At 45.0% G+C, this 26403-nt stretch overlaps 1 protein-coding gene across 2 annotated transcripts; it reads left to right on the top strand.

Annotated features, from left to right (window-relative positions):
- Window positions 1–383: 383 nt before the first annotated feature.
- LOC309505027 (sialidase-3-like) lies at window positions 384–25368 on the top strand. Of its 2 annotated transcripts, none has more exons than XM_082178384.1 (3): window positions 384–653; window positions 23891–24148; window positions 24267–25368. In XM_082178384.1, the coding sequence occupies exons 2-3, from the start codon at window positions 23906–23908 to the stop codon at window positions 25227–25229; spliced, it is 1206 nt and encodes a 401-aa protein (XP_082034510.1). In that variant the 5' UTR covers window positions 384–653; window positions 23891–23905; the 3' UTR covers window positions 25230–25368. The 2 variants fall into 2 exon arrangements, with proteins under 2 accessions (XP_082034510.1, XP_082034509.1); XM_082178383.1 differs by having other exon boundaries at window positions 23891–24154.
- Window positions 25369–26403: the final 1035 nt, after the last annotated feature.

The raw sequence follows: 26403 nt of genomic DNA, 5'->3' as shown, positions 1-26403 counted from the left end.
TGGTATTGTAACTTGAATTGACCCTTAGCAGGACTTGACTTGACTTGCTTGAAGTGAACCACTGACTTGACTGGTTTGTGTGTACTGCGACTTCGACTTGCTTGAGACTTGATGGTAGGGACTTGAGACTTACTTGTGACTTGAACATGTGTGACTTGCTTCCATAAGGAGGTTGAGGGCTGTTGCTCAGTTGATTGTCAATGATGGAGGGGAATTTCAAGCTGAGTAGATTTGAAGTGTGGGAGTGTGTGTGTGTGTGTGTGTGTGTGTGTGTGTGTGTGTGTGTGTGTGTGTGTGTGTGTGTGTGTGTGTGTGTGTGTGTTGTGTGTGTGTGTTTGTGTGTGTGCAGGAGGGAGGGAAGGAGGGAGAGACAGATTTCAACAATCACCAGTCAGAGACTGCTCCGAACTAAGATAAAACAACCAATATTTACTTTATTCTTATCATATTTCCCATAAGCTCAGGGACCTGTTCCAGGCTAAACATTCGGGGCTAAATCATTCGAGTCCTAGCGCCGCCCCTGGTTGATATATGACAATAAATACAGGATGCTCAGCATGTTTTGGTCAAACCTGAGAAGAGGCTCTAGTGTTTGTGGTGACACAACCCTGCTGTAAGAATCATTTGCTGCTGCTGCAGGAAACATCATTTCTGTGAGTATTGCTTCTTATAGTCTAATGGAGAATTATCAACAAGGACAGAAACCATGGAAGTAACCCATATAGGTTATGGTAGACAACAATTTAAGTATAAATTAGATAATAATAACTGTAATAATAACAATATAAAAAGTTTGTTGACAACCTTTAAATTGGCTTGAAAAAGCCTAGCCAGAAAGTTTGAAGGTTTTCAGTTTGAAATAGTTTAAGTTTTAGTTTGTAGTTTTAAAATATAGATAGATAAATACATTTTGTTTAGAGATAGTTTAGAGTTTGAGTTTATGAGTTTATGAGTTTATGAGTTTAGAGTTTGATTTTGAGTTTATGAATTTATGAATTTAAAATTAAAAATTTATGAGTTGAGAGTTTGAGTTTATGAGTGTTTAAGTGTATGAGTGTTTGAGTTTAGAGTTTATGAGTTTATGAATTTTTGAGTTTAGAGTTTATGAGTTTGAGTGTTTGAGTTTAGAGTTTGAGTGTTTGAGTTCATGAGTTTAGAGTTTATGCGTTTTTGAGTTTAGAGTTTATGAGTGTTTGACTTTATGAATGTTTGAGTTTATGAGTTTAGAGTTTATAAATGTACTAGTTTAGAGTTTGAGTTTATGAGTGTTTGAGTTTAGAGTTTGAGTTTATGATTTTTTGAGTTTGAGTTTGAGTGTTCAAGTTTAGAGTTTATGAGTGTTTGAGTTTGTGAGTTTAGAGTTTGAGTGTTCAAGTTTAGAGTTTATGCGTTTTTGAGATTTTGAGTTTAGAGTTTGAGTGTTTGAGTTTATGAGTTTAGAGTTTATGCGTTTTTGAGATTTTGAGTTTAGAGTTTGAGTGTTTGAGTTTATGAGTTTAGAGTTTATGCGTTTCTGAGTTTAGAGTTTATGAGTGTTTGACTTTATGAATGTTTGAGTTTATGAGTGTTTGAGTTTGAGTTTAAATGAGTCTTAATGGCTTAGAAATAGTACATAGAATGGAAGTTTAATTGAGCCTAACTGTGCATTCACACCGCCGGTGACGTTGGATCGGCGCTTCTTGGACGGTGAGAGCCGTACCGACCACATTAGTTCCAGAGCAAAATAGAGGAGAGGTTGATCATGTGAATTTGATAAGAAGGCGTGCATAAAAGAGTTTATAAATTTACTAGTTTAGAGTTTGAGTTTATGAGTGTTTGAGTTTATGAGTGTTTGAGTTTATAGTTTGAGTTTATGAATTTTTGAGTTTATGAGTTTATGAGTGTTTGAGTTTGTGAGTTTAGAGTTTATGCGTTTTTGAGTTTAGAGTTTATGAGTGTTTGACTTTATGAGTTTAGAGTTTATGCGTTTTGAGTTTTTGAGTTTTTGAGTTTAGAGTTTATGAGTTTATGAGTGTTTGAGTGTTTGAGTGTTTGAGTTTATGAGTTTATGAGTGTTTGAGTTTTTGAGTTTAGAGTTTATGAGTGTTTGAGTGTTTGAGTTTATGAGTGTTTGAGTTTATGAGTTTAGAGTTTATGCGTTTTTGAGTTTAGAGTTTATGAGTGTTTGACTTTATGAATGTTTGAGTTTATGAGTTTAGAGTTTGAGTTTAAATTAGTCTTAATGGCTTAGAAATAGTACATAGAATGGAAGTTGAGCCTAACTGTGCATTCACACCGCCGGTGAGGTTGGATCGGCGCTTCTTGGACGGTGATGGCCGTACCGACCACATTAGTTCCCGAGCAAAATAGAGGAGAGGTTGATCATGTGAATTTGATAAGAAGGCGCGCAACACTATTTATAGGCATTTTTGCGCTAGGAAGCTTGTTTTTCAGCGGGAATGCAAATTAGATTAACACTTATTTATGAACACAAAAGTCACACTACAAAAATGGCTTTTTGTTAGCAAACGTCACTATAATTGTTAAGTTCTTTCCATCGATCAATTTCTTACTTTCAAATTTAAAAGATTCCACTGGTATTCCAAGATACTTGGTCATTCTGCACAAATAACGATCAATGTGCTTGTTTGCTTTGCGGCCCCTTTAAATAAAGTAAAAAAAACAAAGTAACCAAAAGTCCTTTTGACTAGTAACCAAAAGTCCAAATCATAGTCTCTGCTGCACCAATTCAACTGATATAAATACTAGTGTAGAACATTGCATAGAAACCGTGTCTATTCCTCGTTTAGTGAGATCAAATAATAAATCTAATGCAGGATCTAGGAAAAATCTAATTGTTATTAAAACAGAAAATGTTGCTATTAGTAAACAAAAACTATTTCTAAAGCTAGGTCTTCTAAACATTAGATCACTCACACCTAAGGCAGTTATTGTAAATGAAATAGTCACAGATAATAGCTTCGATGTACTTTGCCTTACTGAAACCTGGCTTAAACCAAATGATTATTTCGGTATTAATGAGTCTACTCCTCCTGGATACTGTTATAAGCATGAGCCCCGTCTGATTGGCCGTGGCGGAGGTGTTGCAACCATTTATAAAGATATTCTAAATGTTACTCAGAAAACGGGTTATAAGTTTATTTCATTTGAAGTACTTGTACTAAATGTTACGCTCTTAGATGTTAGAAAAACATCCCTATTATCTCTAGCCTTGGCTACCGTATATAGACCGCCAGGGCCTTACGCTGATTTCCTAAAAGAGTTTGCAGATTTTCTCTCAGACCTATTAGTCAATGTCGATAAAGCATTAATTGTTGGAGATTTTAACATACACGTAGATAATCCAAATGATGCGTTAGGAGCTGCGTTTACAGATTTATTAAATTCATTTGGGGTCAAGCAAAACGTCACCGGACCAACTCATCGTCTTAATCATACACTCGATTTAATTATATCACACGGAACCGATCCAACCGATATAGATATCATTCCACAAAGTGATGAAGTCACTGATCACTACATGGTAACTTGCATATTACGTACTGCTGTAATATGTCATGCGGCGTCGCGTTATCAACCAGGCAGAACAATCCTCCCATCCACCATAGATAATTTCTCAAATTGCTTATCTAATCTGTCTCAGCTGCTGCCTGAACCCAAACAAACAGATGAACTAGAAGAACTAACTAGCACTATGAGCACCATTCTCTCTAGAACATTGGATGTGGTTGCACCTATTAAATTAAAAAAGGTCAGAGAGAAAAATAAAGCACCATGGTATAACAATACTACGCATGTTTTAAAGAGAGAAACCCGTATTTTAGAGCGTAAATGGAAACAAACTAATTTAGAGGTCTTTAGAATCGCGTGGAAAGACAGTATGTCACGTTATAAAAAGGCCCTAAAAGCGGCCAGGGCTGAGCACCTCCGCAAACTAATAGAAAACAACCAAAACAATCCAAGGTTTTTATTTAACACCGTGGCTAGACTAACAAATAAACAGACATCACCCGAACAAAATATCCCGTTACAGTTCAGTAGTAATGATTTCATGAACTTCTTCACTGAGAAAATAGAAAGCATCAGAACCACAATTATAAACGTTCAATCTTCAATCGCGCCTTACAATTCAGCTTCAATTATCACCCCGATAGAACAATTACAGTGCTTTACAACTATAGAACAAAAAGAGTTAAATAAACTTATCACTTCATCTAAAACAACAACATGTTTATTAGATCCTATACCAACTAAACTACTGAAAGAAGTGTTACCTGTAGTGGAAGAGCCTCTCCTCAATATTATTAACTCGTCTTTATCTTTAGGTCATGTTCCAAGAACATTTAAACTGGCAGTTATAAAACCTCTCATTAAGAAACCACAATTAGATCATAATAATCTAGCAAATTATAGACCCATTTCAAATCTTCCATTTATGTCTAAAATATTAGAAAAAGTGGTGTCCGCTCAACTGGGCTCTTTCTTGCAACAAAATGATATCTATGAAAAGTTTCAGTCTGGATTCAGACCGCATCATAGCACTGAAACTGCGCTCGTTAAAATCACAAATGATTTACTTTTAGCTTCTGACCAAGGCTGTATCTCAATACTAGTTTTACTTGATCTTAGTGCTGCGTTCGATACTATAGATCACACAATACTCTTAGATCGACTACAAAATTATACTGGTGTTCAAGGACAAGCACTAAGCTGGTTCAAATCATACCTATCTGACCGCTACCATTTTGTCTATTTAAATGGAGAAAATTCGATCATAACTCCAGTAAACTATGGAGTGCCGCAGGGATCTGTATTAGGCCCTCTGTTATTTTCAATATATATGATGCCACTTGGAAATATTATAAGGAAACATGGAATTAGTTTCCATTGTTATGCTGATGACACTCAAATATATATTTCATCACGGCCGGATGAAAACGCTACATTTTCCAAATTGACAGAGTGTGTTAAAGATATAAAAGATTGGATGACGCGTAATTTTCTTTTATTAAATCCAGACAAGACAGAGGTAATACTTATCGGTTCAAAAAACCGCCCACAAAACCTCGCACAATACAACTTTAACATCATAGGATGTCCTATTACTTTATCCTCTACAGTAAAAGACCTGGGTGTTATACTCGATTGCAACCTGTCTTTTGAAAATCATATTTCATATGTTACAAAAACAGCCTTTTTCCACCTTAGAAACATTGCTAAGCTACGTAATATGCTATCAGTTTCTGATGCAGAAAAGTTAGTTCATGCATTCATGACCTCGAGACTGGATTACTGTAATGCTTTATTAGCTGGTTGTCCTGCATCCTCAATAAACAAGCTACAGTTAGTCCAAAATGCCGCCGCTAGAGTTCTTACGAGATCAAGAAAATATGATCATATAACACCGATTTTATCATCACTGCATTGGTTACCTATAAAGTTCCGTATTAATTACAAGGTATTGCTACTGACTTATAAAGCCCTAAACGGCTTAGCTCCAGTCTATTTAACGGATCTTCTATCGCCCTATAATCCATCGCGCTCTTTGAGATCACTAAATTCAAGGCTTTTGGTCATACCTAGGATATCCAGAACCACCAAAGGAGGGAGAGCATTTTCACATTTGGCTCCAAAACTCTGGAATAGTCTTCCTGATACTGTTCGTTGCTCAGACTCGCTCTCCCAGTTTAAAACTAGATTAAAGTTGCATCTCTTCAGCCAGGCATTCATATAATCCTACAGTTCAAACTACAATCCGGCCTCTATCCAATGCCAGAGGAGAACTGGCCCCCGACTGAGCCTGGGTTCTCCCAAGGTTTTTTTTGTTTCTCCATTAAGGCACCTGATGGAGTTTTAGGACACCATTAGGTCACTTGATGGAGTTTTTCGGTTCCTTGCCACTGTTGCCTTTGGCTTGCTCAGTTGGGGATATTTTGGGGATATTTAATTTAATTTTATCAATCAATAAATTCCTCTTGAAACAAACTTTGTTGTATTATTTTAATTTAATACTGTGAAGCTGCTTTGATGCAATCTGTATTGTGAAAAGCGCTATACAAATAAACTTGACTTGACTTGACTTAAAAAAAAGACCAAACATTCGATATACGTCAGAGCATCAGAGCGTCCACAAATCTTTCTACGGCGTCGTTGGCAGGGCGTGGCGGTGTGAACACACAGTAATGGGCTTCAGGGAGTTTAGATATGAATTTTTGATAGTTTGAAAAGTCTGAACATTCCGTCAATGTGAGTCTATGGGAGTTTTCCGAGTTTTGATCATAATTTTTTAGGAAAACTGTAAGTCGGAACAGTTAGAAAAGATATAGCCCCTTACGAAAAATACGTTTATTCAAGTGTGCTATTATACTTCTTTTAAACTAAAAACAAGAAAGTTCTTTCAGTCTACTTTTTATACTTCTCAAGAAATATACTTTGTACTTCTCAGAAATATACTTAAAATTGCACTTATGTATACTTTACTTGTACTGACAGAAAGGTCTAAGTATATTTAGCCTACTTGTCCCTATCTTTTGATCGAGATATACTTTAAAAGTATAAGTATTCTAAGTATACTTGGCATGCAGTTGTGTTTAATCTTTTGATTGAGAGTAGCCTATTAAATAATTGTTCACATAGTTTTACATACTGTCTTACATTGTTTGAAAATATTGATTTATAAAGAAAACTGATATGTTCCTAATTACGAGTATCTGAATTTTTGAGCAGGCTAGTCCACTGGTAGTGTACTTAGGAATTTACTTTGAAATTTCAGGCTATCAGGGTTTTCACTGTTATGCGGTAGGGGGCGCTATTACACATCTTCTGAAAGAGTACAGAATCTCCAGATCAAAACACAGAAGAAGAAGCTGAAACAAGTGATAGAAGATTGTTCACACAAATGTAAAATAATGTTATCATCAACATTAAACAGCATATAAATCAAAACTGGCTAATGTTACCGAATGAAATGTCAACCCAGGACGAGCTAAAGGACTGTGAAGCTTCGAGGGTGTTGATGGACTCGATCTACTGCATCTATTTTGATCATCTTTCTGAATCCCATCCGGACGAAGTCTTTGACTAAAATGCAATTTTCTCAGCTTTTTGTTTAAAGTGTTGACTTTTTAAAAATAGATAAATAAATAAACTTACCCACATTCAAGTGTTGATAAAAAGGTTGGTTTTTAAAATTAGTTAGTTAAAATTATACCTAAATAGGAACATAGTAGTATACTTAAAGTGCAAAAATAATATATAAATTGTAAACTATAAAGCCCCTTTCACACAGAGATTCCAGAAAATACACGGATAATGTGTGCCGTTCATTCACACTGCCAGTGATTTTCCGGAATCTGTGAGTGTGTTCACACACATTCTGTAAAAATCCCGTAAAGACACGTGACGTCAGGATGTCAATGCGATGGCACGTGCGTAAGGGCTGTCAAAATGGCTGAAAAGCTAAATTCGAATTTCTTTCTTAAAATATTAGCAAATTATAATTCTAAAGACAATAGTTAACGTTAAAGGAAAAAAAGAGTGTTGTATCGACTCCTATGCCCACAAGTGGGTACAAGCGAGCGCAATAAACAAATATAAACCAAATCAAGCATCACATATTTTATTGAAATGAAATGACATTCACTTTTTAAAGTGCATTAACTTTTCAAACAATTGTTCTTAAACAAAATATAATTTCCTTAATGACAATGTGCGTGCAAGGACAATTAGGCTACAATAGTGCATAAAACTGTGTTCGAGCATTAGTAACCTGAGAAAACACACTTCAACCGACAGCAAAATGAACTACATGAACTACACTTGTACTCACTACATCTACATACTGTTCATCAAAAACATCACAAGCTCAACTTGATCTGCAACGAGTGCTGAGCGCTTTATGTTGACAATGTTTCCAGCTGATGAAAACACGCTCAGCTCTGACCGGTGCCAGGTGTGGTCAAGTATGTCTTTGCCAGCCGCGCTATATGTGTATACATACCGCACGATTTTTGCCACCAACCGAGAGGGGTTTCGTCAGCAGGAACAACACAACCACACCGCGCTGTGTACTACTGTATAAGCTAACAGAAGAAAAAAACGTACTCGGTTACTAACGTAACCTCGGTTCTCTCTAGAAGAGGGAACGAGTACTGCGTAAGATATCTTACGCTAGGGGAAAATCCTTTTTCCGCGAGATATTGAAGCCAAAAATTATCCTTAATTTTGTAATAATGCAAAACGCGTTGCGGCAGCATGCAGACATAGGCGAGGCAGCTCGCGCGCCTATTGGCTGCTCTGCGGCAACTGCAGCAGCCTATCGAGCGAGGCCTGGCGTGACGCCAGACCCAATCAGGGCACTTCGCGCCCGCTGCGTCACGTCCCGCCGAAATGGGCGTGGTCTAGGCCTATAAATACCGCTCGCAGGCAGCTATTATCTGGTTTTTCATCATCGAAGCAACCAGAGCGTGTGCATGCACGGCAAGATACGCAGTACTCGTTCCCTCTTCTAGAGAGAACCGAGGTTACGTTAGTAACCGAGTACGTTCTCTTACGAGAGGTCTCTCGTACTGCGTAAGATATCTTACGCTAGGGGACCCAATGCAAAACGCCGTGCATGCTGAGATCTGACACCAAAGACCCAAGGGCGAAAAGCCCGGGGTACATATAGTGCACAATCACTCAGGGAACTCACAGGGAGTCCGGGAAGAGGGAGGGGCGAAGCCGCACTCTTCCACATATGGCAGCGTCGCTGAGACGCGAATTTCATCATACAGACAGGGCGGGGTGCGGCCTGAACTGATGGGGGAATGTGGGTCTTACACAGTTTGCCCAGGCACATCTCGTGCTGTTACTTTTTACTGTCGAACATTGAGCTGTGCTCAGTAGACGCAGCATTCTGAGCTGATCGCATCAGGTCAGATAATACTGGTAAACTTAGACCGACAGCAGCCTGGCCTGCAGGGCGGGAACCTCTAGGTTATAAAACCTTATAAATGTAGACGGGGAGGCCCAGCCTGCCGCCATACAAATATCTTGCAAGGCAATCCCACTTGACCAGGCCCACGAAGAGGCCATGCCTCTCGTGGAGTGCGCTCTGACAACCAACGGGCACTGCATGCCCTTGGAGGCGTATGCCAGAGCTATAGCATCAACTATCCATCTGGATAGGCTCTGTTTCGACGCGGCTAGTCCCTTAGAACGTCCGCTAAACGAAACAAAGAGCTGCTCCATCTGTCTGAAACCAGACGAGCGAGACACATAAGCTCGTAATGCCCTGACTGGGCAAAGGAGGCTCGCGTCTCTTTCCTCATCAGGGACCGGTAGGGCTGACAGGGAGATAACCTGCGCCCTAAACGGTGTGTTGAGGGATTTTGGAACATAACCGTGCTTAGGTTTGAGTATAACTTTTGAGTCATTAGGCCCAAACTCCATGCACGCCGCGCCCACAGAGAGCGCGTGTAGATCCCCTATGCGCTTCACTGAAGCGAGAGCCAGCAAAAACACCGTCTTGAAAGACAGGTGTTTCAAATCGATTGACTGTAAAGGCTCAAATGGCGCACCTTTCATGGCTTCCAGAACCGTAGAAAGGTCCCATACGGGGACTGAGGGAGGTCTGGGAGGATTCAGTCTCTTAGCCCCTCTAAGGAAGCGGATGACTAAATTGTTCCTTCCTATTGACTGACCAAGCGTTGTTTCTGAGAACGCTGCTATAGCCGCCACATAAACTTTGAGCGTGGAGGGGGCCCTGCCCTCATCCAACAGCTCTTGCAGGAAGGAAAACACCTCCGTCACACCACAGTCTGTGGGTGACACACCACGGGCTCTGCACCAGCCCGAAAACACTGACCATTTCGAGGAATAGAGTCGTCTCGTAGACGGAGCTCTAGCCTGCGTGATCGTGTTTAATACTCCTTTAGGGAGTCCAACATGTACCCGTTGATGGCCCAGACATGAAGGGACCATAGTTCCGGGTGAGGATGCCAGATCGAACCGTGGGCCTGTGAGAGGAGGTCTCTCCTCACTGGTACTGGCCACGGGGCAGTACTTGCTAACTGCATCACGACTGGGAACCAAGGTTGGTTTTTCCAGAGCGGTGCCACCAGCAGTACTGAGCATCCTTCTTCCCTGATCCGTTCTATCACCTGAGGCAGGAGAGAGACGGGGGGAAAAGCATAGAGCGGGCGGCGGGGCCACACATGGGCCAGCGCGCTCCTGCTCTTGGAGAAAAATTCCTGACAGTGAGCGTTTTCTTGAGACGCAAACAGGTCTACTTCCGCTCTGCCGAATTTCTTCCACAGCAGTTGGACTGTCTGTGGGTGTAGAGACCACTCGCCTGCCGGAACATTGTTCCTGGACAGTCTGTCCGGTCCTATATTCAGGAGCCCTGGCACGTGCGCTGCTCTGAGCGAGCGCAGGTTGCACTGAGCCCATACCAGGAGGCGTTCTGCCAGCCTGTACAGGTTCTTGGACCTGAGGCCGCCCTGGCGATTTATGTAGGACACCACAGACATGTTGTCCGAACGGACCAAGACGTGGCGTCCTTTTATTTGGGGACAAAAACGCGTCAGCGCGTTGTCTACTGCCAGCATTTCGAGGCAGTTTATGTGCAGGAGCTTCTCCCGTTCCGACCACTGGCCGAGGAACGGTCTGCCCTCGAGCAGCGCTCCCCATCCCGAGGTGGACGCGTCCGTGGACACCACTTTCACCCTCGAGGAAGTCCCCAGGCTTACACCTGATTGGTACCAGTCGTTCGCTCTCCAAGGTTTCAGAGCTGTGACGCACTTCTGATTGACCTTGAGGCGAAGCGAACCGGATGCCCACGCTCTGCGTGGGACTCGCGCTTTCAGCCAAAACTGCAGCGGGCGCATGCGGAGCAGGCCCAGCTGGAGCACTGACGATGCTGAGGCCATGAGACCTAGCATCTTCTGAAATTTCTTGAGCGGGACAGACGCGCCGCAGCGAAACGAGTTCGCTGTGCGTTGAATGTCTACCGCGCGCTGTGGTGATAGTTGCGCTATCATGGACAGCGAGTCCAATTCTGTGCCCAGGAAAGATATCTTCTGACTGGGTGACAGAGAGCTCTTCGCCCAATTGACACTGAGACCCAAATCCTCGAGGTGATCGAGTAAAATGGTCGTGTGTTCTATGAGCACTGCGCGAGATTGCGCTAGAATCAGCCAATCGTCCAAATAGTTCAGCACTCGCATGCCTCTCATTCTGAGGGGTGCGAGCGCCGCATCCATGCACTTCGTAAATGTACGGGGTGCCAGGGACAAACCGAACGGCAGGACTGTGTACTGATATGCCTGGCCCTCGAAGGCGAATCTCAAATATCGCCTGTGACGTGACGCTATCTGTATTTGAAAATACGCGTCTTTCAGATCTATTGACACAAACCAATCTCCTTGGCGAATCTGCACAAGGATTTGCCTGGTCGTGAGCATCCTGAACTGTCGCTTCACAAGCACTTTGTTCAGTTGCCTTAGATCAAGTATGGGTCTGAGACCCCCGTCTTTTTTCGGTACCAGGAAGTATCTGCTGTATAGCCCTCCTTCGCTCTGAACTTGAGAGAGAGAGGCTCTATGGCCCCTTTGCTCAATAGTTTCGTCACTTCGGCTCGAAGTAAATGTGCTACTTCTGTTTTTACCGTGGTCTCGACGCGCGCCACATAGCGACGAGGGCGTCGGCGAAACTGCAGCGAATAGCCTCTTTCTATAATGTTCAGCACCCACTTCGAAACCCCGGGTAGCTTTGCCCATGCGTCTGCATGGATTGCTAGGGGTTGAATACGAAGCGCGCTCCGCTCGCTCAGCGATGGAGAAGCTTCGGCGTGCTGTAACACAAGCATGGCGCTCGTGACATTTGAGGCATGGGGCGCGCTGATAACAGCGGGCAGATTGCCCGCGCTCGACTCCTCTGCGGTGGTCAACCGCGAGGGGGAGGGCTGGGCGGTTCCCGTAGGAACTGTCATGTCTATGTGTGGATGTGGGCGCGGGACAGCGGGCACATATCACACTGAAAGTATTGTTCGCTTGAGTGTAGCGAATGCACGTTGGTTTCGTTTTTACAGAAACCGTGAGACATGCATAACGTGGTGTTAGTGGGCACATTCACCATGTTTGAAGCGCAATCGATCTGAGTCGATTCATGTGCGCAAGCCCTGTGTGACGGCTGTGCTTGTGTGTAGAGATGGGCACTGGGCAGTGGGCATTCTTTCTACACATAAAGCACCATCGGCCGTGGCCGGGACACCAGAAAAATTCACGCTTATGGGATTTATCTGGGTAGCCGTAAAAACGGCGTTTGTGTGCAGGCAAGCGGGTGACAGAACCGACTTGTTTACTGCAGGATACACTGGAACAGTCACATTTACTGGAACTGAACGAGCGAGAAGTTGCCATAGAAACAGAGAGCGTCAACATGCTGGCGTTTATTGCAGGCCTGCGTGCATTACAACAGGCTTGTTCACTGCAATATTGACATTTCCAGTCGCCTGAGTTCCAGAGGGGAATGGGAAATGTATAGGAAAAAGGAGGTTGGTCCGTCCGCAGCGGGACCAGAAAAACTCCCTTTTTTTCCTTACGCCAGTGACGCACGGAACACCATAGAAACGGTGTTTGGGTGCAGGCGAGCGGGTTGTACACCGCGCTCGTTGGCTGCAAAATACACATCTGCAGTCGCCTTTTCAGGGAACTGACAGAGCGAGCATTGACGGCATAATTTTATCTGCCGGTAGACCCGGGGATCGAACGCGGGTCTCTCGCGTGCAAAACCTGAGTGTCTGCCACTGGGCCACAGGGGGAGACACATTATAACTCAGTTAGCGCGAGTATTATAAGAGAGCGTCAACGTGCTGGCGTTTGTTTGCAGGCATGCGTGTATTACAACAGGCTTGCTCACTGCAATACTGACATTTCCAGTCGCCCGAACTTCAGAGGGGAATGAGAAATGTACGAGAAAGAGGAGGTCGGTCCGTCCGCGGGGGGACCAGAAACGCTCTTTTCTCCTTTCGCCAGTGACGCACGGAAACCATAGAAACGGTGTTTGGGTGCAGGCGAGCGGGTTGTGCAACGCGCTCGTTGGCTGCAAAATGCACATCTGCAGTCGCTTTTCAGGGAACTGACAGAGCGAAGCATTGGCGGCATAATTTTAACTGCCGCTAGACCGGGATTCGAACTCCGGTCTCTCGTGAGGAAAACCAATGATTCCGCCACTGAGCCACAGGGGGGAACACAAAGGCTTTCGGAAGCACGAGCATATAACAGCGTCACATGCTTTTTCGGCGTATGCTTGCAGGCGCGCTTGTATTAAAACAGGCTCGCCTGCTGCAATATTGATATTTCCAGTCGCATGATCAGGGAACTGGGAAATGTATGAGAAATTGAAGGTCAGTCCATCCTCGGAGGGACTAAAAACACACCTTTCTCCTTTCGCCGGTGAGTGACGCATGAATGGGGCGCAGAGGCAGGGTAGCTTTCTTATAACGTAAAGAAAAACTAACCCCGACCGTCCGCTTCCAGCCTCCCTTGTGAGCGGCGCAGTTTGCGCGGCTTGAACAGAGGGAGAGAGAAAGCTAGCCCCGTGACCGCCCGCTCCTGACATCCTCTGTGAGCGGCGCGGTGTGCGCGGCTCGAACAGAGGGAGAACAGGTATCGTCCCCCAAGCAGGCAAGGCAAGCGGGCGAACCGGCAAGCTTTGCGGGTTGGGGGTGGGGGGGCGGAGGAGCAGTCTCGGAGAAGGATGCCAGGTGAGTCCTCAGAGTCACCATAGGCAGTAACTAGCTCGCAGTGAGGGCAGTCGCCGTCAGCGAGCGCGAGAGCTGCGTGATCAGGAAAAGGGGCGTCTTGAAAAAGACGCCCAGCTCTTTTAGTGCAATAGGAGTGTGTGTCGCGGGGAGTGTGACGTACATTTGAAATATGCACATTACTCACGGAATACATTTTAACAAAGTGTTCAAATGTACTCCATGAGTAATGTATATATTTCACACTTTCAAAAGCATTATTTTAACTCCCAAATGGAGGGAGTCATTTATACATTTCGGGAGTGTTAAATTTGACTCAATTTGAGTTAAATGTACACTGGCTTTTTTGCTGTGTACCTTAATAAAGTGTGTTTGTGACATTTTCTGCCATTTGTCTTTAGTAGGATTGGAAGCAGCTCTAGAGGTAGCCTATTGGTATTGACACTCAATAATGTTATTGCTGAAGAGTATTTTAACACTTAATGTTGTTGTATTCACACTACACTGGTGTTGGTGTAAAATAAAAAGTATTACTCAATAACACTGTAATTTAACACTAACACTAGTGTGGTGTAAAAACAACAATGTTAAGTGTTGAATAGTGCTAACTTTTAACAATATACAGTGTTGAATTAACAGAAAATTAGTGTTAAAAAATTAACACTTTCAAAAGTGTAAATGTAACACTGTGTAGTGTGGACACATATACACACTTTGCTGGTGTTAAATTTGACACTGTAGGTGTTGATTTAACACTGGGGATTTTGCTGTGTACGTGGATAAAGGCATATTTTGTACATGACTACACATGTCCTTATAAGGGCAAAAAAAAGATGTCGTTTTAACGACATAGCATCTCGTTATTACGAGAAAAAGATGTCGTTTTAACGACATAAGATCTCGTTATTACGAGAAAAGATGTCGTCAAAACGACATAAGATCTCGTTATTACGACATAATTGAGGGGAAAAAATAATACGTATGTGGCAGCAATGCGTCACCGTAGTATAAAACTACTAAACTAAACTAGTTGTGCACTCAAAGTTTACTTTTAAGTACACTTAAACGTATACTTTTTATACTAAAAGTGGGCCAATTTAGTCCCAAGCAGTATTAAAATAGAACACTTGCAAGTTTACTACTAGTACATTGACATTAGTATACTTACTACATAAAGTATACATTAAAATATACTTTAACATTACTTATGTATACTTCATAAAATGAACTTGAAGTATACTTCTTTTTGGTAAGGGGCACACTACATCACACAAACAGTCTGAAGGTCTGAGCCGAGTTTGGTGGTTGTGGAGTAATAGCTCTAAAATAGAGATACAGTCAAAATTTTGTCCCAGAAGAAGAAAAATAAACTAGTAAATTTCGTAGACAAACTTTAATTTGGCTTTTTTTTTTTTTTGCACATTGCTAGCATGTTTTTTTATGTTGCTAGCTTTGATTAGCATTTTACTAGCATGTTTAACACATTGCTAATATGAAATAGCATGTCACTTGCATTTTTAACACACTGCTAGCATGATTTAGCATGTTACTGACATGTTTTAACATGTTTCTAACTCATATATTTTTGATAAAATAGCATGTTGCTAGCATAATTTAGCATATCTTATCACATTGATAACATGAATTAGCATAATGTTAGCATGTTTTGGCATGTAAACAATGTTATGTGCTACTTAAAATAATTATGGTAACAATATTACACATGGTATTTTTGAGTAGTTAAGGCTTGATTTCTTTCATGGAATCTACCTGAATAAATCATGCAAAATCATGTAAAAATTATTTAGTCTATGATTATTTTTTTAAATATTTTTTGTAAAATATGCTTTTTAATTTTAAGTTGACTCTCAAAATTGTGTGAATTCAAGTGAATGGAAATGATCTGTTTATATTTGATTTTGGGTTATATTGTATAATTAAAAGACTGTATGCTGCTATTATAGCACATAAACACACTTGTTACTGCACTACCATTATAGCAAAGTTATTGCTCAATGAACAAAACAACATACTTAAGAGCATAAATATATGCAGTTATTCACAACCTAACCAAAATCCCTACTCTTCTGCACAATTAACGATCAAAACTTGTCAAAAATTCTTTCAAATATCAAACATAACTGAACATTAAACATTGACAGATGTTTCCCTTTACTCAAAAACACATAAAATAACAATAATATTCAATATTTACACTACATTTCCAGCCATGTGCAAAGCATGCTGGGAACTAACAATGGTGTCTATAAATAAAACGGCATAATTTGTTCCTCAATTCAAGCCTCAAAACTGTATGTTTCCTTAAAAAAAAATAGGAAAATGTATCTCTTGGTTTTATTAGTGAAATGTTTTCAATATTTTTTATACAACATCAAACGTCTCGGTTACGTATGTAACCCTCGTTCCCTGAGTAGGGAACGGAGACGTTACGTCGGATGACGACGAATGGGGTTTCGCTTAGAAAGCCTATCATCTTCGAGTATATAAAACGAGCCAATGGCAAAGAAATGCCATGGGTCTGCGGAATTTGCATAGCGTAACTCCGCCCCACCCTAGGGGTATATAAGGAAGTACGCTGCAACATGCAGATATGTCTTCGCTGAGGAGCCGAGACTGAACTCAGGCGTTCCAGCGGTACAGCGGAAGTGGCAGGGAGACGTAACGTCTCTGTTCCCTACTCAGGGAACGAGGGTTACATACGTAACCGAGACGTTCCCTTTCGTTGTCACTCCGAGTTACGTCGGATGATGACGAATGGGGTTCCCAGTGTAATCACGCCACCTCCCGACTGTCTTCCAGTGCCCTGCGTAAGTGTCGTGAGACTGGCACGGACGAAGGACTCCTACTTAACACAGGATTAAACCAAGGTACACTGGGAAGCATATCTCAGTGGAAATATGCAATCATGCCCAACCCGAAGGGGGGGACTTGGAATACACATATGACCCCGGAGGGCTGCATATGGAGAAACACTGGGGTATCCAGCCGCAGGTGGAATATTTCAACCCCAGGGGTGGCAAGGTGGCTTGCCAAGGGAAAGACACATGCTCAGAGAGGCTTACAGTGGAAATACACATGTGGGGGTCACCCAGAGGGGGAACCATGCACATGGAGGCACCTAGCCAAGCGCGAAAGCTGCCGGAGGCAACTCTGGCGATGACATCGTCAGTGCTGGAGGAGACTCAGGGCTTATGAGGCTCACCTGAGGAATAATCGCACATATCCCATCCGTGGAGAGGAATGGCAAGCAAGCGAAGACACCTGAGCAGAATCTATTACCGGCTAGTTGAAGCGAGTGCATGAGAAGAAACTGGCTCCACTCGGAGATTATAGAATCTTGCGAATGTGTTAGGTGTCGCCCAGCCTGCAGCTCTGCAGATGTCTGTTAGCGAGGCGCCATGCGCTAGAGCCCAAGAGGATGCCACACTCCGAGTGGAGTGGGCCGTCACACCAAGGGGGCATGGTCGACCTTGCTGCTGGTAAGCCAAAGCAATGGCGTCCACTATCCAGTGAGACAACCTTTGCTTGGAGAGAGCCTTTCCCTTCAGCTTCCCACCATGACAGACAAAGAGCTGGTCAGAGGTCCTGAAACACTGCGTTCTGTCTACGTAAGCACGGAGGGCGCGTACTGGACAGAGCAGTGCCAAGGCTGGGTCTGCCTCCTCCAAGGGCAGCGCTTGCAGGTTCACCACCTGGTCTCGAAAGGGTGTGGTGGGAACCTTGGGCACATATCCAGGCCGGGGTCTCAGGATCACGTGAGAATTAGCCGGCCCGAATTCCAGGCACGCTTCGTCAACCGAGAATGCCTGCAGGTCCCCTACCCTCTTGATAGAGGCCAATGCAACCAGGAGCACTGTCTTCATAGACAGGAACTTAAGCTCCACTGATTGCAGAGGCTCAAAGGGAGCACTCTGCAGGGCAGTTAGAACCACTGAGAGGTCCCAAGAGGGAACGAGAGGAGGGCGAGGAGGATTCAGTCTCCTCGCTCCTCTCAGGAACCTGATGATCAGGTCGTGCTTTCCAACGGACTTACCTTCGACTGCGTCGTGATGTGCGGCAATGGCGGCAACATACACTTTCAGGGTGGAGGGAGACAGCCTTCGCTCCAACCCTTCATGCAGGAAGGAAAGCACGACACTGATCGGGCATTTCGTGGGTTCTTGATGTTTAGAAGAACACCAGTTGACGAAGAGGTTCCACTTCAACGCATAGACATGTCTCGTGGACGATGCTCTAGCGGAAGTGATGGTAGCCACCACCGCTGGTGGTAGGGTACTCAAACCTACCTCGTCCCGTCCAGGAGCCACACGTGGAGGTTCCAAAGATCGGGATGAGGGTGCCATAGGGTGCCCCGTCCCTGAGAAAGCAGGTCCTTCCTCAGAGGAATAGGCCAGGGAGGTGCTGTCGCGAGGAGTACTAGTTCTGGGAACCAGGTGCGGTTGGGCCAATACGGGGCAACCAATATCACCTGCTCCTCGTCCTCCCTGATCTTGCGCAAAGTCTGCGCAAGAAGACTCACTGGGGGAAAGGCATACTTGCGTGGGCCCCGCGGCCAGCTGTGCGCCAGTGCATCCGTGCCGAGCGTGCCCTCGGTCAGGGAATAGAACAGGTCGCAATGGGACGAGTCGTGGGAGGCAAACAGATCTATCTGAGCGTCCCCGAACTGATCCCAAATCAGCTGGACCGACTGGGGATGGAGTCTCCATTCTCCAGCGAGAGGCCGAAGCCGAGACAGCTCGTCGGCCGCACGGTTGAGCTCTCCCGGGATATAAATGGCTCGAAGCGACCTCAGATGCTTCTGACTCCATATGAGGAGGTGGCGGGCGAGTTGCGACATACGGCGGGAGCGTAGACCACCTTGGCGGTTGATGTACGCTACTGTGGCGGTATTGTCTGAACGGACTAGTACGTGTTGACCCCTGAGCAACGCCCGGAAGCGGTGCAGGGCAAGGCGTACAGCCAGCAACTCGAGGCAATTGACATGCCAAAGGCAGCATGTCCATTGCACATGGCGCCCCAGCCCGTGGTGGAGGCATCCGTTGATACAACAACATGCCTGGAAGCTCGTTCTGAGGGCACTCCGGCCCGTAGAAAACTGAGGTTCGACCACGGGGTGAAGGTCTGACGGCAGGCCGGAGTCACTGGGACTCGGAGCGTGCCGTGTTGCCATGCCCACCTCGGGACTCGATCGCGAAGCCAAAGCTGAAGCGGTCTCATATGAAGCAATCCGAGCGGCGTAACTGCGGCTGCGGATGCCATATGCCCCAGGAGCCTCTGCAAAAGTTTCAGTGGGACCGCACTCTTGCCCTCGAATTGACGAAGGCAAGTCAGCAGTGACTGCGCGCGCTCGCTCGTAAGCTGCGCGCACATGGCGACCGAGTCGATATCCATACCGAGAAAAGAGATCCTCTGCACGGGGCAGAGTTTGCTCTTCTCCCAGTTGACCCGAAGGCCCAGACGAGCTAGGTGCCGGAGCACTAGGTCCCTGTGTTCGCAAACCTGGTCTCGAGAGTGAGCTAGGATCAGCCAGTCGTCGAGATAGTTCAGGATGCGAACCCCGTGTTCCCGAAGGGGAACAAGGGCTGCCTCGACGACCTTCGTAAAGACGCGAGGAGACAGGGCTAGCCCGAAAGGGAGAACCGCGTACTGGTATGCCTGCCCCTCGAAAGCAAACCGTAAGAACGGTCTGTGTCGAGGAAGAATGGAGACATGGAAGTAGGCGTCCTTCAGGTCGATCGCTGCAAACCAATCCTGCGGCCGCACACATTCGAAAATGCGTTTGGCCGTGAGCATCTTGAACGGCATCCTGTGAAGGGAGCGGTTCAAGACGCGCAGGTCCAGGATTGGTTGTAACCCACCGGTTTTCTTCGGTACAATGAAGTAAGGGCTGTAGAAGCCGGACCTCATTTCGGCTGGAGGGACAATCTCGATCGCACCCTTCGCCAGTAGGGTGGCGACCTCCGCTCTCATGACAGGGGCATTGCCACCGACCATTGTGAAGCGGACTCCCCTGAAACGGGGAAGAGATCACGCGAACTGAATCGCGTAGCCGAGCCTGATGGTTCTCGCGACCCAGCGGGACAGTCTGGGAAGCTCTAACCAGGCTCCCAAAAACTGTACCAGCGGGGTCATGCGGACCACAGACGTACCCTCGGTGGTGCAGCGAGGCGGAATGACCGGCCCAGGCGTGGGTGGCATAGCGGCCCGGTGCGGGGGCACGGTCATTAGCCGCGTCCTGCCAGAGGATGCCAGGGGAGGACCAGCGTCCCACGGGGGCATGCTTTGGCAGGGGTCTGGCGACAGAGGGGGATGAGAGTGGCGAGGCCCGTGAGCGTCGCGCACTGCCATCCGAGAACTCTGTGTGCTCAGAGATGGGTATGTCAGTTCTGTCTTTAACCACATTAGGGTGCTGCCCGTCGAGGGACGAGCAGCGGGGGTGGGAAAACCAAGGATTCTCCCCCGGCCCTCCACCGGGGGAAGGAGCGGCCCTGCTACCGTCTCCTGTACAGAACTGAGAGCCATCTCTGAGCAGCCCGTCTCAGGAGCGCCGCTTGGCCTGGCGTTTAGCGGGGCTGGAGGGGGCTGTGACGCCTTCCTACGGTTTCCTCCACGAGGCGGCCCAGATGGAGGCTGCTGCTGGGGCCGTCCGGGAGGGAGGGGAACCGCGGGAGGGCGTCCACGGCGGTGAGCGGGCTGAGGCGCCTGTGCCGACGGCTGGGGGTCAGCAGCGGGCCGTCGGGGCAGGACATGTTTGAGAGCCTCAGTCTGCTTCTGGGCAGCCGAGAACTGCTGGGCAAAGTCCTCGACTGCCCCGCCGAAGAGGCCAGCCTGGGATATGGGGGTGTCGAGGAACTGGGTTCGCTCGGCCTCCCGCATATCAGCCAGGTTGAGCCACAGATGTCTCTCCTGGACCACACAGGTGGACATCACCTGACCCAGGGAGCGTGCGGTCACCTTCGTCGCCCGGAGAGCGAGGTCGGTGGCGGCACGCAGCTCATCAAAGAGCCCTGGGTCAGTCCTCCCCTCGTGCATGTCACGCAACATCTGGGCCTGGTAGACCTGGAGTGTCGCCATGGCATGCAGTGAGGAGGCTGCCTGCCCCGCAGCTCTATAGGCCTTCGCCACAAGGGTGGAGGAGAACCTACAGGCTTTGGAGGGGTGCTTTGGGTCACCGCGGGAAGAAGCACTCTGGGGACATAATTGCATGGCCACAGAGCGTTCAACCTGGGGAACCCCAGTGTACCCTTTGACAGCCCCCTGATCGAGAGGAGGAAAGGCGGAGGAGGCCGTCGAGCGATCACGGGAAGACAGGGGTGCCTTCCAGGACCTCGAGACCTCCTCATGCACGTCCGGGAAGAAAGGAATTGGGGTTGGGCGCTGACGAGGATCAGCGGCCGCACCCAAAAACCAATCGTCCAGCCACGAGCGCACTGGACCGGGTGGCGGGGACCACTCGAGCCCAATGGCCGCGGCTGCCCGGGAAAGCATGGCCGTCAGCTCGGGATCAGACTCGGGCAATGCTGGGACACCCGAAGGTGGCAGCACAGCCGAATCTTCCTCTCCCGAGGACTCCTGCCCACCTTGTGATGCAGCAATCGACATAGAATCTTCCTCTGGAGCGCCGAATGAGACCCGCGGCAAGTCAGAGGACTGTACAGCGGGCTCATTCGGAAGACTCGCGGGTTGCACGGCGCTAGAGGACGGTGTGGAGCGTGGAATAGTCGGCACTTTGTTCCACACCGTAATCTCAGATCACCCTGGCCGCCAGGCGAAGTACCAGCCCTCTCGGAGCTGCTAGATCGGGGTGCGGATGAGGGGACTCTCACACGAAGATCATTGAGTCTCGATCGCAACCGTGCGATGGGCATGTTCCCGCAGTGGGAACATGACTCATCCACAAACGCTGCCTTAGCGTGCTCAATACCCAGACACACAAGACAGCGGAGATTTTCTCCACAAGTGTTGAAGCGACCAGGGAGATGAACACACAAACTCTGGCAAATCACTGCACAGATAAGCAGGGAATGTGCACTCGCTGGAACTCGCTGTCACACCAACACCTGGAGAGAGGCTTGTCTTGAAGAGAATAGAGATAACTCAGAATTGGCTGTGGAGTGAAGTGAATCAACTTGGCTCCGAAGCGAAAACATATCTGCATGTTGCAGCGTACTTCCTTATATACCCCTAGGGTGGGGCGGAGTTACGCTATGCAAATTCCGCAGACCCATGGCATTTCTTTGCCATTGGCTCGTTTTATATACTCGAAGATGATAGGCTTTCTAAGCGAAACCCCATTCGTCGTCATCCGACGTAACTCGGAGTGACAACGAAAGGGAACCACAATTTTCTTAGCAAAATATACACAATATTTTAATGAAAAGGACAAGACCCATGATTTTTTTTTTTACAGTGTAAGCCAGTTGCTAGTGAGAGATATTTGAGGAAAAAAGCTAAAAATTTTCCCAGTTCAACAGACAAGGCTTAAGCTAGTCCCAGACTAAAATGCATGTTTGAGCTGTTTAAACTGAAAGCAAATTGCACTGACTAATCTTTATGTTTATAAAATGTCTACTTAAATTTCATAAATGTCACCTTGTCCCAAGATGTGTTTGATCAATTTTGACAAATTCCAATGTTTCTCTTTATGGCGCTGAAAATCTAAAAACTAGAGATGTTCGAGTTCTGATACTCAACTGCCATTGGCTCATCCCCGTTTGAGGGGAGGAGCTTACCAATGAACTAAGGCTTCCCGTATTTTCCGGACTATAAATCACTTCAGTCAAAAAATGTGTCATGAAGAGGAAAAAAACATATGTAAGTTGCCCTGGACTTTAAGCTGCATTTATTTAGAAATTTACTTCACAAAATCCAAGACCAAGAACAGACATTTAATCTGGAAAGGCAAGTTATTCAACTACACAATAGCACACAGAACAACAGGCTGAATGTCAAACGTGAGGGGGACCTCGTCGTCCATGCTGATAATATGATCCGGTGACACGTTGTGTTCAGTTACCTGCTTTTCAACGAACTCACGGAAACTGTCGACCTTGGCTTGGAAGTCTGCTGGCAGTTTCTGACAGCGTTGTCAGTGCTCAGATAGAGAGGCGGTTGCATCGCATGATGCAGTAACACCAAGCAGGCCCGTCTGCAAAGTCATTTATATTCATCTCCTTGGCAACTACCAGGGCGTGGAGACGTAACTGCACCGTTGACAAGCCTTTCCCCGGCAGGCGTTGTTCAAGCACACATCTGTGGACTCGTTCCTCCAGCTCTGGCCATCTTGCTTTCAGCCCGCGATTAGCTTTCTTTGTTTTCTTCATTACAGTTCGAGAACCTCTGCTTTTCGCCAGTCCCTCACAAGTTTCCCACTCACTCCAAACTTTCTTTCTGCTGCTCGATTACCGTTTTCGGCTGCATATTTTACTACCTGCAGTTTGTAATCTGCAGAATAGGATTTTCTTTTGGGGGGCATTTTGTTTGTGTTCAGTCTTTCTCAGTTGTCTTTAAGTTAATGTTTCAGTTAACAGTTTTCAGTAGTTTTCAGTAAATTTTTTCAGGGGTACAGGAGCAGTGTTGGGGTAGTTACTCAAAAAAAAGTAATTAGTTACTAGTTACTTCTGTAAATTTTAGTGTAATGCGTTACTTTATTTCGTTACGCAAAAAAGTAATATCGTTACTGTAATCCGTTACTTTGTAACTCGTTACCCCCAACACTGTACAGGAGCAGCATAGAGCGCCCTCTCGCGGCTGTAGACAGTAATGTTTTCTCTGGGTTCATGTCAGTCAGTATGAATTAATTTTGATATACAAGTCACACCTGACTATAAGTCGCAGGGACCAGCCAAACTATGAAAAAAAGTGCAACTAATAGTCCGGAAAACATGGTAATCTAAGCCCTGTCTGTGAAACCAGGCCTAAAAGGGTTATTGTATAAAAGTTTTGACCCACTCAATGAAAGTCTTTTTTATCAAGCCAACATAATTCTTAGAAAAGGTCTAAAATAATTTTGATTTGATTTGAGTTGGTCTCTCAAGCAATGTAATTCATACATTCATACACGTGGCTGAAGTGCACAGTGATACTGTTACTGATACCTCTACTATTTATTCTTTCTGTTTATAGGGCTAGAATTTTACAATGGGTAACAATACATCTTCAAACAGCAATTCAATTCCTCTCGACGACACAACACCAGAAACATTATTCAAACAGGAGGCAAAAGTTGGTGATAAGCAGGTGACGTACAGAATTCCAGCTCTCATCTATATCTGTGCCGAACAAACCTACCTTGCCTTCGCTGAAAAGCGGAAAACTCCTAAAGACATTGATGCAGATGTGCTTGTGATGAGAAGAGGATTGTGGAAGAATGACAAGAAGGAAGTTGAGGTACTAGACACGTTTAAACAAAATTGAAAAACATTTTTCATAACAGACGGTTTTCTTCACAACTGAACTATTTCATAGATTGTTTTCACATGATATCATGTTTTTATTTCAGTGGGACAGTGTTCATCCTCCTCAGGTGCTCGATAAAGCTTTCCTACCTGGCCACCGCAGCATGAATCCATGTCCGGTCTATGAGAAAGATTCTATAACGCTCTTCCTGTTTTTTATTTGCATTCCCATTGGTGTCTCTGAAGATAAGCAAAAAAAAGAAAAAAAGAACCAGGCCAAACTTTGTTACATAACCAGTGAGGACACTGGCAGAAGCTGGAGTGATGTTAAGCCCTTGAAAGATGTGATCAGTGAAAAGGAGAAAAACTGGGCCACCTTTGCTGTTGGACCAGGACATGGTGTTCAAATGACGAACGGGAGACTGATTATCCCAGCATATGCGTATTATTTTAAATCCAAGTGTTGTTCATCATGTTTTTCATCATGTTGTTCATCATGTTGTTCATCATGTTGTTCATCATGTTGTTGCCTCGTATCACGTGCATTTGCATTCTACAGTAAAGATGAAGGAATCACTTGGCATGTAGGAGAACAAATGGAAGGTGAGTCTGGTGAGTGTCAGATGGCTGAGATCAAAGACGACACACTGTACTGCAATGCTCGAACTGCATCCGGCCACAGAGTCGAGGCTCTAAGCGAGAATAGTGAAGAAACTTTTAACAAGCCTAAATCTGCACAGCTGACAGAGACTGGTGATGGTTGCCAAGGCAGTGTGCTGAAAATTCTTTCCTCTGATAAGAAACCATGGCTGCTCTATTCTCATCCATCTGATACAAACACGAGAAAGGATCTCACAATCTATGTGAATAAATCACCGTTGGATCCCATGCAATGGGAACCCATAAAGTGCATCAAGGAAGGTCCAAGTGGATACTCAGATCTGGCAGAGTGTGAGGATCAAAAGTTATTTGCCTGTCTCTTTGAATGTGGTCAGAACAGTGAAGTTGAAAAGATAGCCTTCAAGATTTCCGATATCAACAACACTGGATTAACCAAGTTCATTTAGCAAAAATGAAAAAAGTTAATGTCTTTTAATATGATTTCTTTTTTTCGGCTAGAGTTAATTTGTTTATTAATGAAAATGTCTGAATGTTAGAAAATCAAGTTGGAAATACATCAGTTTCTTAATTCAAATAGAAAATTATCATAACCAGCCTAATATGCTTTTGTTATATTAAGTGTATGCCAATAATTCTGAAATATTCCATTTTAAACCCTATATATTCCATTCACCTGAATTATTCAGTATGTAAACAAACAGTAAACATATTTTCATTAGTTTAGCTATATTCTTTGGTAATTTCATAACATTACATAAAAATTAAATAATTACATTCTCTGAATGATGTTGAAAACTGTCTTTGTAAAATACTTATATGGAAAATAAAGGGAATCTAAGAATAGACTCTTACACCGTGTCAAAATCCATTAGGGCCGGTTCACACAGAACGCGTTTTTTCATTTAAAGACATGGGCCCTATTTTAACGATCTAAGCACATGGTCTAAAGCGCAGGGCACAAGTGCAGTTAGGGCGTGTCCAAATCTGGTCTAAAAGGGTTGTCTCTCTGTTCTCCTAATGAGTAATGGGGGTGTTTTGAGTGTAACGTGCAATAAACCAACCAGAGGCTCATCTCCCATTCCCTTTAAAAGCCAGTTGCCCTTGCACCATGGCGGATTCTCTATTTACATTTTTCATTTTTTTTCATTTATTCTTTATTTGAAAGGGGACAGTGTACATTAATCAACATTAAAACAATGTAAATGTACCCGAGTTAGCTCAAAAGTGCTAATTTTCCTCGGTAGTCCCCCAGCCAGATGTAAAACAGGCAGCCTTTAAAAATAATCACAAGTATAAAATCACAAGATAAAATTACATACAACACATTGTGGTTAATAAATACAATTCATGTAAAATAATTATATAATGTTTAAATGCACACCAAGAGCATTAGTGCCCACAAGTTTGGCTCTCTACAAGCCATTTTTTTGCATTCTTTTTGAAAGAAAAGAATGACAAAGACTCTCTGATGGTTTCCGGCACTGTGTTCCATTGCTGAACTGCTCTTACGGAGAAGACAGCCTGACCAAAAGCGTTTTTTCTCCGGGGGATAATGCAGTCTTCCCTCACTGCCCCTCTGGTTACCCTAACCTCACTGGATCTAAAATGTATAAAATCACA

The sequence above is a fragment of the Leuciscus leuciscus genome (genome assembly GCF_965113295.1).
Source record: "Leuciscus leuciscus genome assembly, chromosome: 8".
In the NCBI taxonomy this organism is placed as follows: Eukaryota; Metazoa; Chordata; class Actinopteri; order Cypriniformes; family Leuciscidae; genus Leuciscus; species Leuciscus leuciscus.
Note: the sequence above shows the minus strand (reverse complement) of the source record. Positions and strands in the feature narration are given on the sequence as shown.